General features: G+C 36.8%; 1 protein-coding gene across 5 annotated transcripts in view; it reads right to left on the reverse strand.

Moving 5' to 3' along the window:
- LOC149572842 (DExH-box ATP-dependent RNA helicase DExH7, chloroplastic-like) overlaps window positions 1–15636 on the reverse strand; it is a 356903-nt gene that overhangs the window by 189492 nt on the left and 151775 nt on the right. For all 5 annotated transcript variants that reach the window (XR_016359987.1, XM_089813915.1, XM_089813917.1 and 2 more), the window contains exons 17-18: window positions 9227–9309; window positions 8919–9096 (exon numbers count right to left, since the gene is read on the reverse strand). Coding sequence is in view for 4 of the 5 variants with exons in the window: in XM_089813915.1 (XP_089670041.1) it covers window positions 8919–9096; window positions 9227–9309 (261 nt within the window). In the remaining variant the exon portion in view is untranslated. The remainder of the gene's footprint in view (window positions 1–8918; window positions 9097–9226; window positions 9310–15636) is intronic.

A 15636-nucleotide genomic window follows, 5' to 3' on the forward strand; every position in this document is an offset into this window, starting at 1 on the left:
AGCCTCCGTTTGTCTAGAGGTACTTGTAGCCACAAGTGAATCCTCCTTCTCTTTCATTGCCTTCTCTATTTCCTCTTTCGCCTCCCGCACTCTCTACTTCTCTGTACGAGGATTAGGGTATATGGCTTGTTTCACTTGATTACGAGTGACTAACAGTACATCTTCTTAAATGTTGAGTAAGTTTACCTGAGGCTGCAAGCAATTGGCTTATTCATGATCTCTGGGACCACACCATAGACACAATTTATGCGGTGTCATTCTTCTCGCAGTCTCGGGTAAAGTTGCCCCATTGGCTACACGCTCGACATTGAATTATCGGTCGGCCCTTCAAATCATATTGTATCTAACTCATGTTCTCATTACCTCCTCACCAATTATTTTTAAACCCACTAGATGACACATGTGTGTTTTCTGGTTGGCGGTGGCTGCCCCAGAGGCAGATGGTTGCTCCTAGGTGAAAAGCACTTGTGGCCCTCACATCATTAAGTTATACGGGCTGTGCTTGATCGAATGGCCCATCACCTAGCAGATGTCACATAATGAATTTTTAAGACACGCTTTTGTTGTGTGCCCACTTTCTTTGTACTTCATGCACCACATATCTCCTTTGTCATTCCGCCCTGAGCCTCCCTTCATTATTTTGAACTCTTGCATCATGCGTTCCATATCCTTTTGTAACGTTTATACCTTCTTATTACATTCATCATCACTACTACTATCCTCATCTAAGGATTTGTCACTCTCAGATGCTAACGTGCTCTTCATCTTTTTCATTGTTTTACTTTCATTTTCCAAGTTCATCGCTCTGTCATAGGCATCATTGTATGATGTCAGCAGTACAATCCTCATTCTTCTTCTCAGAGATTCGTTTAATCCATCGATGAACCATGTCTTCTTTAATTCATCCATCGGTTGGGTTTCCATCTTCCTAAGCAATTCCTTTAGTCGTCTATTGTATGCTCAGACAATTTCCTTCTTTCCTTACTTAGCAGTATAAATCTCTGTGACTATCTCATTATCATCCCGAAGCAGTTTAAATTTCGCTTGGAATTCTATCCTAAGATTGTCCCATGCACCTATTTTCGTTTTGTCTATGTCTGAATACTAATCTATAGCAACACCCTATACGGTTGCAGGAAACTGTTGAACCCATTCATCTTTATCGGTAACATCATTTGCCACCCAGATAGTTTCACACGTATGGCAATGTCTAACAGGATCTTCCTTCCCATCACCAATAAATTTGGGTAGTTTCTATTTAGCCATGCCATAATTGGTGGTCGTTGTATTTCTATAGGTGGTCGCTGTGACTGTAACGATTATTGTTGTGTGTGAACTTGTGCCTATGTACACTATGGTGTGATAACTTCTGAGAAGAGGCATGGTTGACTATCAAACTATACTCGCTTGAATGGTATATCCAAGACAAAGTAATCACCGTGTGCTCATACTCCTTTGGCACCTTGAGCCACTTTGGTTCCCTCTTTATGTCTATCTGGGTTCTCTACCCATGGTGTATGCAAGTTTAGAAACTCCTCCCTCGTCTCCTCAACCAAATTCAACCTTTCTCATGTCTCTTCGAGTAAGTCCTGGGTACTTCTCATTTGCAGACGGTTAGGCGAACACTACTCTCCATTCAATGCACCTCCTGTGGCACCGAAGTAACCCTCCATAACCCCACCGTCGTACTCGTCAGCAAGTTGCCTAAGCCTTTGTTGTCACTCGACTTGTGCGAGGATCAAAGCTCATTGTGCACCATAAATATCATCATTATTTTGTTCATTTCTATTTTTATTTTTGTTCAATTGATTTGGCATTAATCCATAAAAAACATCATAGTTAACAAGAACACTTCTATTTATGTAAAGCCTTCGCACATCATTATGGTCATTTTTGTGACTATTGCAAAGCTTAATGCTCTTTCCCACTCACACTATACTCACATTCTCATGGCTTAAGGCTCATGGGTGGGGCCTTCGGCTATTTTCATCACGCTTTTTTGGCTACTGATGGTTGCGATCTTGGAATTTCCGAAGGCTCTATTGCCTTCACTACTCCCGCTCGATCTCCTCTTGTTGTCGTCTCTTGACCAGAAAGGCTTGTGCAAACAGTCTAGGAAACTGATGCAAAAGTTGGTTGGGGGTGGGGCTCACTTTCAGTGAATCCCAGACAGTGTCCTCTAAAACCTCTTTACGCACAATTTCTCTCCATATGAAGGTTTCAATACTCGAGCGAAACAAAATGTGGAAGTTCTCTATCAATTCGTGCTCACCTTTGAATAGCTTGAGCATTTCATTTTCGTTAATTCTCATGTTCTGCTCCAGAAAAGTTCCCATTTACTATGTTTGGGGTATGCCATTGGTTGTGTTGCTTTCTCCAAATTCAAAAATGGCAATGGCGCCAAATGTTTATCCTTGTGGGATAACAGAGATTGATTGCATACAAAAAGTAAAGTACTCAACATGGAGTGGAAAGAGAATAGTAATATTATATTTATTCATCGATCACCATATACAAATGTGCTCCATATGAACATATCTCAATTAAAGGAAATGATGCATACATGTAGTGTCTGAGGGGTCACGAGGTGAACCGTCGTGACCGTGTAACTCCCTCGGATGTGCCAACGGTCTAACTACCGAATAACCCGACAACACATCCCTGTCATCACTAATCCAACTACATGCTACTACCAATAACATGAACTACAACATAGCACCCAAAACCTACACCAACGATGTAGGGATCAGGACATCACTAGAAGACAACTCTACAAGAGATCCTAGCAAACTCTCCATTGAATCCATCCAACCATCCTGCCAACAATCTAACTTAGGCAAAGACCAACTATGCAACAAATGCAAGTCTTGAACATCTATGTCAAATATCAAACTATAAACACTCATTACGGTATATACTCTACTGCCACTATGACCATCCTAATCCTCATCCTCAGGTTGTGATGACTCTCCCTTAGTAATATTAGTATAAACCCACATGCCATAGGTCGTTGCATCCTTCGGCCTCAATGCACAAGTATGACGATTCAAGAAAGGCCTTCACACCAAAAGCAAAGTTGTCTCCTCCTCAGGTCCTCTATGTATGTATCATCAAACTTCCCCATTGACTTCCCCTTGTCCTCAATAACTAGCAAGGACTCCTCATCAACAGGTGGAGGAACAGAAGATTTCGAAGCAATCTTTGCTTCAAGACGATGACTCTAAGTCTCGTGCCTTCCTCATCACCTCCTATAAAGAAGATGGGTCCAAAGACTTCACCCATCCACAGAGTGGCCCAACTAGTCCCTCCATAAATAACATCACTTGTCTACAATCTAATATGTTGTAGACCATAACTAAGAGCCTGAAACTCACTGATTCAACTAGATTGCCTCAACTGAGCCAACTCTCTCAATAACACCTATGGATCCTTCCTATCACACCTTTTAATCAAAAGATCCATAAACTCCTAATAGGAGATGATCTGATCATGCTGCACAGAAACTAACCCTTGGTACCACAAGTCATGGGCAACTCCATCAAATGTAGCACTCCAAACCTGATAGGGTACACCTCAGAAATAGGACACAAAGCTAAACACATGTCGATCTTATGGATCCAAGCTCAAGCAGTACTCTCCCACCACTATCAAAGTGATTGAATGCCATCTTACTGGCAACCTCTCTTAGATCAATCTAACTACTCTGTTCCCAGGGGAGTGCTATCTGTTGCAAAGTGTCAGAAACCTACTGCAGCACACCTGCCATCTAGTTCTACGATTTACTGCTGTATGATGACTTCAAGACTTAGTTGTGGAAATATAAGCTCTAGGTTTTTCCCAAATGCTAATGAATCCCCCTAATTAATAAACTCGGTGATATGTGGAATGTCTAATTTGCAATCTTCAAACTCAGCAAAAATTATGCAATTTATTAAATGCAAATATTGTTGCAAATTTACAAATGTTTACACAATGAAGGAGAATCCTAGTAGTTACTTATTTGCAGCAAAGCAAGGTATTAACCATACCCAATCTGTCCAAATCTCTCACACAGCTCTCAAATATATGTAGCAACACCAGAATAGCAAAGGTAATCTTGTTGTATGTTTGCAAGCTTTCAAATCTCCACCACTAGCCTTTGGAATGGCACACAAGCCCAATGACTGGCACACAAACCAGCAAATGCATGCACATTCACCAGATTTGTGATTGCAAGTAGCTAGGGTAACTCAAGCTAGCCTCCAGTATGATCACAGACTCCAAATTGTATTCACGGACCCTCAATTAATGATCACAGGTCACAAATTGTTGGTCGCCAACCTAGAATTAATTTCAAAAGCTACCATAGGCTAGTTCGTCTGCCTCCAAAATACTCAAATAGTCTTCACAACAAATTGCAGGTCTAATCTGCCCCATGTTTTAGAATCGATAGGCCAAAAGCAATCGCCCAAGAGTTGTAAAATCACCCAGATATTAAATTGATTGAATGCCAACTTCCACCAATCTAAACACCTTACTCAGCAATGTAGCTTGAACACAAAGTCGCCTGGGTCTACAACATTTCCAACGTTTGGTTACAATTACATAGGCGCCCAAAAAAGAGATATTAAAGGCACTCACACAGACACCAATTCACCCCAATTTCGCAGGATATAGATTGCTTCAGAATTATCAGCAAATCAAATGCCCAATGTCCACACTCTCTCTAAATTTAGAACGCTCTAATACAAGGTTAAATGCCACATCTTGTGATTAACTTCTCAACCTTAATTTGCTTCCTAGATATAATAGCAACATAAGGGGACAAATTCTCAAAGAATTCACAATACTTCGGCTGTGAATTTGAAGAACCAACTTCTCTCAATTCTTGAGCTCAAAACCTTATACCTCAACAAGGGCACAAAAACCAACATCTCATAAATATTTACAAGACCACAAGAGCAAATAGATAATCAAATAATTGGATACCTTTTCCGTCACAATGAGCTCATATTTTCATAATCCCCTGAAGCAATTTGTTTCCCAGACAAAACTTCACTTGAGAAGCTTCACCAACAAAACATCACTTTATAACATATAATAATAAAGTGCCTTTATAATAATATAAACTTTAGGAAGTAATTAGTAAATATGACCTCACACAATAAATAGCCTCATTTGATGCAAGTGACGACCAACTACCGGCATTGCCAAAAATGGCAACTCACCAAATTAGACTTACTAAAAATAGTAAGTCCAGCACTAAGAACCCCAAATCATCTTGTCAGCTCACGAGGGTTTCTGTAATGAACTCAATCATCCCTAGACGCTTGCCAAAAATGGGGATATTACATTCTTCATTCTTCAGATCCACTGACTAGCAGTATCTTGCACTTTATTTTCAAGAGGTCACATGGCTATGGGATCATACTTTGTAGCTACAGTTCCCATCAAGACAAGCTTCAAACCAGCTCATCACCTCTTTCTTCATGCCTGTGTCTTCGGCCCAAGGCAAGAAGTGGGCTCTTGTGTCTTGACCTCCCTACTTCTAGGCACACCAAGTTTGTAAGGCCTTGCAAAGGTTACACACATCAGCAACACTCCATCTCCCATGGCTCACTGAGACGGCTTGATGCACCTTCACACCTTCGGCCGTATCCTTCAATCCTAGGCTAATTCTCGTAAGCAAGTAATCTTTAGCTCATTGAGTTTGGCTTTATTGGTTTCTTGCTTGGCCCTTTTGCTTTGGTTGTTCCTTTCTCTTGGACCTCGCTGTGGTCTCCCATTTGACATTATTAAAATTACCTTATATTTTATTGTAACTCCTATTTTTATTTATCTATTTTATAAAAAAAATATTATAAGTATGTATATTCAATCTTATAAATTATTAAATATTATATCTTCCATTTTTTAATAGAATATAATAAATCATGGCTGTTAAATAATTTTAAATTACATTAATAAATTAATATATTAAATTCTTATAAATGAAATATGTTAAAGAAATTTGTAAAAAAAATAGAGTAGAATAATTGCATTACCAATTCTTTTCTATTTTCTCAACATTTAGGTTTTCAAATAAAGGACATTGGCACTGTTAAAAAGGACATTTTGTAATAACCATCTCGGATATTCTTCCCCAAAATTCATCAAATATATCATAGAAATTTAAACAATTGCGTGCAACAGTTTTATAATGATCCAACAAATAAACCAGCAAAACACAAAATATTTCCAAATTTAAATAATCAAAGTTATTGTATTATATTAAACAGCAATATAATAACATAACCCCAAAATCCAATCTTCAATAAAATTTCAGAGTCAGATTGAAAAATACTAAGAAAGAACCTGTATGCGCAGTGGGAACTCCATCTTCAATCCACCACCACGTTGAACCAAGTTTGTACTTGATTCACCAAGAAGAACCTGAAGGTTTCCATCCTCAAGATCCTTAATAGAAGCTAAAAGCTTCCTCAATTTCCCTGATTGAAATCTCAAAACCAAATCAATATCCAAAAACGCTGAAAATGAACTAGTTTCCTTCTTTTAATGCTCAAAGATGTGACCCTTCCACTTCCTTCTCTTGTCCTTTCATCTTATTGCTCTTTTGTCACTTTTTTTTCCCACTTTATAATATTAAATTGACCTTTTTATAAATTTACATTAAGCTCTGATAAGACGATTTTAATATTACATGAATTTGACCTTATATTTCCTAATGTCCCAAAAAGAAGACATTACACATTTGCACCATTAAATATGGTGAATGATATATTTCCAAAGACTTTGGGGTTAACTACAGGTATGCCATTTTAGAAAGAAACATAAAAAAGAGCAGTGTTCAGGCTAGAATGACGTGTCTCCTCCAGCTATCGCTGATTACCAAAATCCAATAAAATAACATGTCTCTCCGCCTATCGGCTAAATAACAGATTCCAATAGATAATCAAATATCGTAAGGTAGATGTTACTTTACAAGTTGAGGTCAGTAAGAGTTTTGTGCTCATCTGTGGTGGTTATTTATGCTGACAAGTTTGGACTCCATGACTCGTGGAAGGTGTTTTTTTTTTTAAAATAAATTTCACCCGATGTAATTCATCTCCATCTCTTAACCTTGTTGAATCTGGACTCAGTATTTACGACAGCATTTATCAGTATTCATAAAAATGCTCTAATAAGCGGTTAGTGGCCAGTGGTTAAACGAAGGAGGTTTTCAGGCAAGTTATCCAACACCAAAATCAGATTTAAACATATCAGAAGATTTTCCTTTATGAGACGTCACAACTTTCAACTGAACTCCAGCATATAATAGCCTATCAGCTAATTATCTTAGGTTTTCTTTGAGTACTGATATGTGGTTGACTACAGCTAAAAGATCTAATGAAATACTAATCAACCTGTAAGTTTCTATATTTCACATCCAAATTTATTAAGTTCTCTATTGAAACAAAACATGTCCTCACAAATCTCAATTTGGCAATGGCATATAAGAGAACAATAGTAAGGTTTAATATGTGTACATGTATTGAATATTTATCAATTTATTCAAAATATAGCTACCTCTAAGCATATTGTTCCATGTTTCACCCAATCTTTGTTTACTACCTCCAACTAATTATGGTTCAAAACATTTTTTCTCATAGCATGATCATTGTCAAATGTTAAAATAATTGATCTTTTCTTTTATTGACATAAATTTCAATACTTCAAAATGTTGATTTTTTTATTTCAATAAATTTACCACTTATAGTTTATTGTGTTCTTTAAGTTTTCATATCCATTGTATTATCCATTTTCTCTAAGTTTAAATTCTATTTCTGTGTGTGTTTGTACCGTTTTGCGCATGTTTATCTTTTTGTCTATGTACATTTGTGTGTCTATTTCTATGCAGGTGTGTTTGTTGGCATGTTTGCAAAATGTTGTATGGGCATCCTTTCAATATCCTAGTACCTATGCTTAAAGGCCAACCTATTTTTAAAATATTTACCCTCCTAAGTTAATCAGAGGAAGTCAGCAGCAGTCTTCTATGTTATATAGAGCAAAAGCATGCAACCATCCCATCAATGCATGCATGATCCAATGGTGGATATTTCAGAACTATAAATACACTTGCTAAAAAGCCTTGTTAAATAGTACATATTTGTGCATATAATTATAAACTTCAAGAAGCTCACACTATATTGCTTCACTCCATGGATCACACATGGGAACAAAAACATATCCATTGACATTAAATTGGCACTTATTGTGATCATGCCTCAATCCTTCAAGTATAAACCTACATGATTAGCGCACTTGTAAAACTACCAAGAAACTGTGGAATCAAGAATTGAACCTTGAAGATTATACCTAAGTGTGATGCCTAGATTGGACTAGATGCCAACATTCCCCTTCGAGATTCACATCATGGCTTTAACCACCTCCTATGTTCTATAAGTCTAGTGATTGTATCGGGCATTGACAAGTCGATCTTTTGGTGCAATGACAACCTTAGCTTGTAATACTGCAGATAAGGATATAGTTTGATATAATAATAAAACATATATGAACAAAATGCACAAAGATATTAAGCCAGAATGAAAGGATGGGACAATTTGAAAGTGGGTAGAGAGGAAGAACAGAATGCAACAGGAATCAGGGATGTAAAAATTCAATCTAACTTCAATTTTTTTATAGACTTCGTCAAAAACAAACAACTTTTGGCACTAACTACTATAAAACTAGTAATTGATTGTTATCCCAAACTTGTAATGTCACAGTCTTATTCTAAATAATAAAATACTCATAGATACCATCTGCAAAAACATCCTGCAAACTACACTGTGAAGCAAGTATAACAATCACACTACCCACATTTAAAAACTTAACTGGGAAAACAACATTCACGCCTTAATTTATAATATGGTTAGCACTCAGGTCATGGAAAGTACCACCTTTGGCATCAGAGCATCAGCTAGGCTTGCCGGGGAATCTGAAGCCAGATGATACTCAAGACTATCATAAACATCTTCAAGGAAAAATGTAGTCACTGGATGTGTGCGGCCTTTCGCAGTTATAACTGGGCATCCCCCAAAATAATTTGAGAACAATGTTGCATCCACTGTTGCTGACCTGGTATAAAACATATTAAGAAATCTGTTATAGAAAAAGAATCCGTATCCATATGTAGAGGCAAAAAATAGAAGCACAAAACTCTGTCTTCAAAGAGCCATCTACCATCAACAACTAAGAAAATGCTCACATCAGTACAAGTTTCAGCGTGTTAAATTTGGTTGCAGATCTCCTCTCAAGTAGATCTTTCAAAATAATAAGTAGAAAGTCGCCCTGTAATCACAAATGGTTAGTTCAAATCACATGCAACACTTGAAGTTCCTAAAACATCTTAACGAGAAAGCACCTTAAGCTACCATCTATTTAAATTTCAAATTGCAAGTTTGACCATGTTTGTGTCAAATGGAATACAAATTTAAATGACAAGATTCTGGACGGTACGTAGCTTTGTGCAAGCATATTATAATCATTTTCCAAATAAATGTGCATTCTTTGTCTGTTAGTTTAGCCATAACATTTTCATATCACCGAGTTTATGAAAAATGAGTAATTTGAAGCAAACATTATGATTTGAATCTATCCTTAACCAAAGCAACAATACTAATGCGTCTGCATTCACTATTGCAACAGTGCCAACATTTCCTATTACACAAATTACAATTAATGATCTATGGCATCCAGTTTTCCCACATGTTTTATATTGGTTACACCTCCTTAGATATAGACATTGTGACAAGACACATATGACAGAATACATCCAATAAGAGTTAAATAATGCATTTCCATCTTTGATTCTTTCTCCTCTGTAGCAGTATCAGCTAATTTGAGCATTTTCTCTAGCATGTACAAGCAATGTCAATCATCAATTTCCAAAAAATTAGAATTCGCCAGCAAGTACAAGAGATGTCAATAATTAATTTCTAACTTATGTACTATACTGCTGTACGGATGGCAAATTCAGATGATAAACAAACTTGCATGATTGGTTGAGATGGAACACTTGCTGATACACAAGACGGTTGCAGGGGTACAGCTGTGACAACTTTGGAAATGCAGATCAGAAGCTGCATATGGAAAATTCGGCAATGAACAATGTTGGATGTGCCCCCAAATGATACTCCAACTAAAAGTTGGAAATTGTGATGCAACAGCAGTAAATGATGTTAAATATGCTCCCTCAATGCTAGCACATCAAAAAGATGAATAAAATATGTAGTGGTCCCAAGATCAGTGTCATCAATAGTACTAAATCTCGTCCAAGAGCTGCATGCACCCTGTAATTTGCCCTCAATGCTAGCACATCGAAAAGATGAATAAAATATGTAGATTGGTCCCAAGATCAGCATTGTCGATAGCATTAAATCTCCTCCAAGAGCTGCATGCACCCTGTAATTTCTGTAGCTAGCTGCTAGATAATGGGTTGCTGCAACCCATAAATCAGCAATACAATATAGAAATAAACTCTGAAATTCACCAACAATGGCAATCCAGAAATATTTCTCCAATATTGCAAGCCATTCACCCCAAATCTAGAAAACTTGAAAGGAACTGACCAAAACTCAGGTTAAATGCAGCTTGTGTAATAATGCCCTAGATGCAAATGAGGGTTTTTGTCATCCAAGACCCATGGTTGTGAATTTGAACTCAAATGCTGTTAGCATGCTAATGATACTACTTTGGGGGAGTATCCTGAGCATTGAAGAGTATTGACATGTTGCATTCATGACTGTATTTGTCATTGATATCAACATAGCATGGTTTATGTAAAGACTGGCTGAGTAGCAGACAGAGATCTTAATTGTATAGACAATGGTTTGATTGTCCAGTAATGCGTAGTCATGGACATGTTCTACACTATGTCCTAATGACGTGGTCGAGTGCACAGAGTCTAAGTCAAAGATAGACGAAAGTTGTACCTGATTTACAGAAAGTAGTTCAGAGACAGAGTATTGGGAAAGCAGTTCCTAATGTTTGTTCGCTATCATACATCTGAGATGCAATGAGAACATGCGTAGTCAAGCAGTGGCAGAGGACAATCAGCTGATGATGTCAGCAAGTGCGCAAGCCCTAGTATCACACATTTGAAGTTTTGTATAGACTGTGAACCGATAGTGCTATTGTAATTGTAATTAATTAATTATCTTATTATAATTAATTGGGAAAGCCTCAAGGCCAACTCAAGGAATTACTTTGAAGATATGGTATAAAGGAAAGATGTTTTCCGTGATTGTAAAAAATATCCATTATTGTATGAACTACAAAGTGCGAAAAGGAGCAAAGTGCTTACTAAATGCGTGTAAGCGATCCAAGGGATTATTGGATCCGAGATTTGTGATCTGGTTACAAGATCAGAAGGAGCAAAAGTCTGGTGGTCAGGACAAAGAAAGAGGAAGGAATTGTACAGTACAATTCTATTATTCTGCAAAGAATAATACAGAGATCATTTGGATAGTAAGTTCATTGATCTTGCCCTTGAAGTTGTTTGGGTAATGGGTCCAGCTATCTTCCACAACTCCTAACAGGATTGGGACAACTCTTAACAGGGTTGGAATCTCTTAACAGGGATTCCAAGTCTCCTAACAGGGACTCATATGTATTGAATGTATCCATAGACTCCTAACAAAGTCCATCCTCTAACAAGGAATATTTATATTAGTACATCATCTTGTGGGTACCATCCCCATCAGGGTTTTCTCTCCGATCAAGGATTTCCCTAGTTAACATATCTGGTGTTATTGTGTATGAGTATGTTGTTGTGGTTTCAATTTATAATGCTCATATAGTTAAGTTTGTTTGAGGATGATAATTGTAATAATAGTTGGATAACTGATTCCCCCCCCCCAGTTATATCAATGGACTATATACTTTAACAATTGGTATCAAAGCATCAAGTCCTTGAAGGATAAGCTTAACAGCTTTGGGAGATCGATGGCGAATCTTTTCAGAAAGGATAGTCCTAAATTTGATGGGGCCAATTATGACAGTTAGAAGGTGAAGATGAAAACTCATTTGTTGTGCATAGGTCTGGGATATTGGATTTTGACAAAGACTAAGAAGGCAATCATTGAAGAAGAAAAGTTAGAAGGATGCAGTGAAGATGAGAGAGATCTATTCATGTGTAACATGAGAGCAAGAGAAGCTCTACTATCAGCTCTTCCAGAGAATGAATACAGTCAGACAAAGTCACTTGAAACATCTTATGAAATTTGGAAAGCATTAGAATCTACTTTTGAAGGTGATAAACATGCAAATAGAATGAGATTACAGAACTGGATGTGTATTTCAAGAAGCTAAAATGATGGAAGATGAATCTGTAACAAGTTATATTGGTCGAATATCAGAAATTGTTGTAGGAATTCGAACTCATGGTGGAACCAAGGAAGAAGATGAAGTAATATGGAAGATGTTGAAAAGTTTGACACCAACATTTAAACAAGTAGCTCAGATGATTCAACTAGTAATGCTCTACAATAAGGATTTCACAAACGAAACGTTGCTTGGAAGATTAGAATCTACAGAAGTAGATCTGAGATAGTCTAGAGATTTGGCTAGAGTGGAAACAGCTTTCAGTGCCCTGAGCATTCGACCTAATCTGACAAGGAGTGCAAGCACACGTGGAGATTTTGTTGGTACCAGTAGATCTGATGAAGACAAGAAGATTGAGAAAGAAATAGCCCTTCTTGTGAGAAGAGAAAAAGATGGTAAGAAAATCTTTGAATGTTGGACTTACGATGACTTTGGTCATTATGCATCTAAATGTCCTAAAAGAGAGAAAAAGTATAAGGGAAAGTTTAAGCCTAGAAAAGATAGAGACGGAAATTGTTTATATGCAAATGAAGATGAAGAATCTGATGAGAAAGGTCAAAGTGAAAGTGATGATGAATTGGGATTTGTAGCTATCAAGGAAGGTGATCTTGATAGAAAAATTAGAGAAGAAAAAGCTCTAATTTCCCAAGTGGAAAAGAATTATGATTGGATAATTGACAGTGGTTGTTCACATCACATGACTGGTGATATGAATAAGTTTGCGAAGTTCAAGAATCATGATGGAGGTATCGTTAGAGTTGGTAACAATGCAGCTTGTCATATAATAGGAAATGGATCCATTACTCTTGATGGTAAAACTAACACTTACAATGTTTATTTTGTTGATGGATTGAAGCATATTTATTGAGTTTTGGATAGTTGTTGGACAAGGGTTATCAGTTGTGATTCACTAAGAAGACCTACATTATTAAAGACAAAGATGGTAAGCTAATTGGAACTAGCACTAGATCCAAAGGTAATGGATTTTAGTTGAATCCTACTAAAATGACATGTTTGGTAGTTAGCATGGATAACACTTGGTTGTGGCATAGAAGATTCTATCACATAAGCTTTGATAGTATTGTGAAGGTTGGAAGCACTTTTGCAGTCAGAGACTTGCCTAAGATTACAAAACCTACTAATGTTATGTGTAAAGAATGCATTTTGGCCAAGCAGAAGAAAGCATCATTTCCTAGCAAGAAGTTCACTACTACAGAGAAGCTGGAGATCGTTCACACAAATCTAAGTGGTCCCTCTAGTACTAGAGGATTCTATGGTGAAAAGTATTTTATGATTTTTGTTGATGATTTCACTAGAATGATGTGGGTAGCATTTCTTAACAAGAAATCTGAAGCTTTTGAGAAGTTTAAGAAATTGAAGTATAGAATTGAGAATAAATCTGGGGTTAAGATAAAGTGTTTGAGGTCTGATAGAGGAGGAGAATTCATCTCTGGAGAATTTAACATATTTTGTGAATAGAATGGAATCAAAAGGCAGCTATCTTCACCTAGTACACCTAAGCAAAATGAAATTGCTTAAAGAAGAAATAAGTCTATAGCAGAAACAGCAAGAGCGATGTTGTTTGAGAATGATATGTCTAAAACATTTTGGAGAAAAGCAGTCAATATAGCAGTATACACTATGAACAGAGTACAGATCAGAAAAGCTATGAAGAAGACACCTTATGAACTATTGGTCATTCACCATCAGTTAAGTATTTCAAAATATTTGGGAACAGATGTTACATTAAGAGAGATGATGATAGTGGTAAGTTTGAACCAAGAAGTGATAAAGGTATGTTTCTTGGTTATTCATTGAAAAGCAAGGCATATGGATGTTTTAACTATAGAACTAAGACAATAGTTAAATGCACAAATGTAAGGATTGATGAAAACTTCGAAACTAAGGAAAAGATGGTAGATTATAATTCAGATGAAGAAGAAGATAATTCTGGAATTGTCAAACAGAATGCTGAAGATTTCTTTGAGAGTAACAATGATTTGCAAAATGATGTGTTGATTGTTGAGCAAAGACGAGCAAAGATCTAAACCTAGAGAAAAGATAAGAGTTGAGACGTCAACTCTTACCTCTAACAGGAATCTAACAAAGAATCACCCCCCTGAACAGATAATTGGAAGCAAAGACAAAGGTGTGACGACAAAAAACAAAGTAAATGAGGAGATATGTATGATATCTCAAGTTGACCTTAAGAGCGTAGATTAAGCATGTAAAGATAATCATTGAATTCAAGCAATGAAGGAAGAAATAAATCAGATTGTGCAAAATGATACATGGGAGTTAGTTCCTCGACCTAAAGACAAGAATGTGATAGGAACCAAATGGGTATTCAAAAACAAGATGAATGAGCAAGGTGAAGTTGTGAGAAACAAGGCTAGACTTGTATGCAAGGGATATTCATAGCAAGAAGGCATGAACTATGAGGAGACATATGCACCTGTAGCCAGAATGGAAGCAGTAAGGATGTTCCTAGCTGATTCAGTGAATGAGAAGTTCAAGGTTTATCAAATGGATGTTCATTCAGTCTTCCTGAATGGAGAACTTGAAGAACAGGTATATATTGAGCAGCCTAAAGGTTTTCCTTTATCAGAAGACAAAGACATGGTATGCAAACTAAAGAAAGCTCTATATGGTCTGAAGCAAGCACCTAGAAACTGGCATGCAAGGTTGGACAGTTATTTGGCAAAGCTTGGGTTTGCTAAAGCTACGACAGATAGTAACTTGTATATGAAAGAAGTTGAGAATGGTTTGTTAATTATTGTAATATTTGTTGATGACATCATTTTTGGATGTAATGATGAAGCAAGTGATAAGTTCGCTAAAGAAATGAATAATGAGTTTGCAATGAGCATGATAGGAGAAATGAAGTTTTTCTTAAAATTACAAAATATGTAGAATAGTGATGGTATTTTCATTTCACAAGCTAAGTACTTGAATGATTTGTTGAAAAGGTTTGGTTTGGAAAGTTGTAAACATTTTCGTACACCTACGATAACTGGTCACAAATTATCCAGTAAAGATGACACACCTATAGTAGAGCAAAAGAAGTACAAATCCATGATTGGAGGTTTTGCAGTATCTCGCTCACACCAAACCAAATATAACAAATGTAGTTGGGATTGTAGCTAGATTTCAAGCTGATCCTAAGGATTATCATTATGCAGCAGTAAAGAGAATATTCAGATATTTGAAAGGGACATCTGACTATGGAATTTGGTATGAGAGATCAAGTGATTTCACGCTATGTGCATATATTGATGCGGATTGGGCAAGCAG

Source organism: Cupressus sempervirens, chromosome 2 (genome assembly GCF_028749045.1).
Source record: "Cupressus sempervirens isolate cs-2001-9-10 chromosome 2, ASM2874904v1, whole genome shotgun sequence".
Lineage (NCBI taxonomy): Eukaryota > Viridiplantae > Streptophyta > Pinopsida > Cupressales > Cupressaceae > Cupressus > Cupressus sempervirens.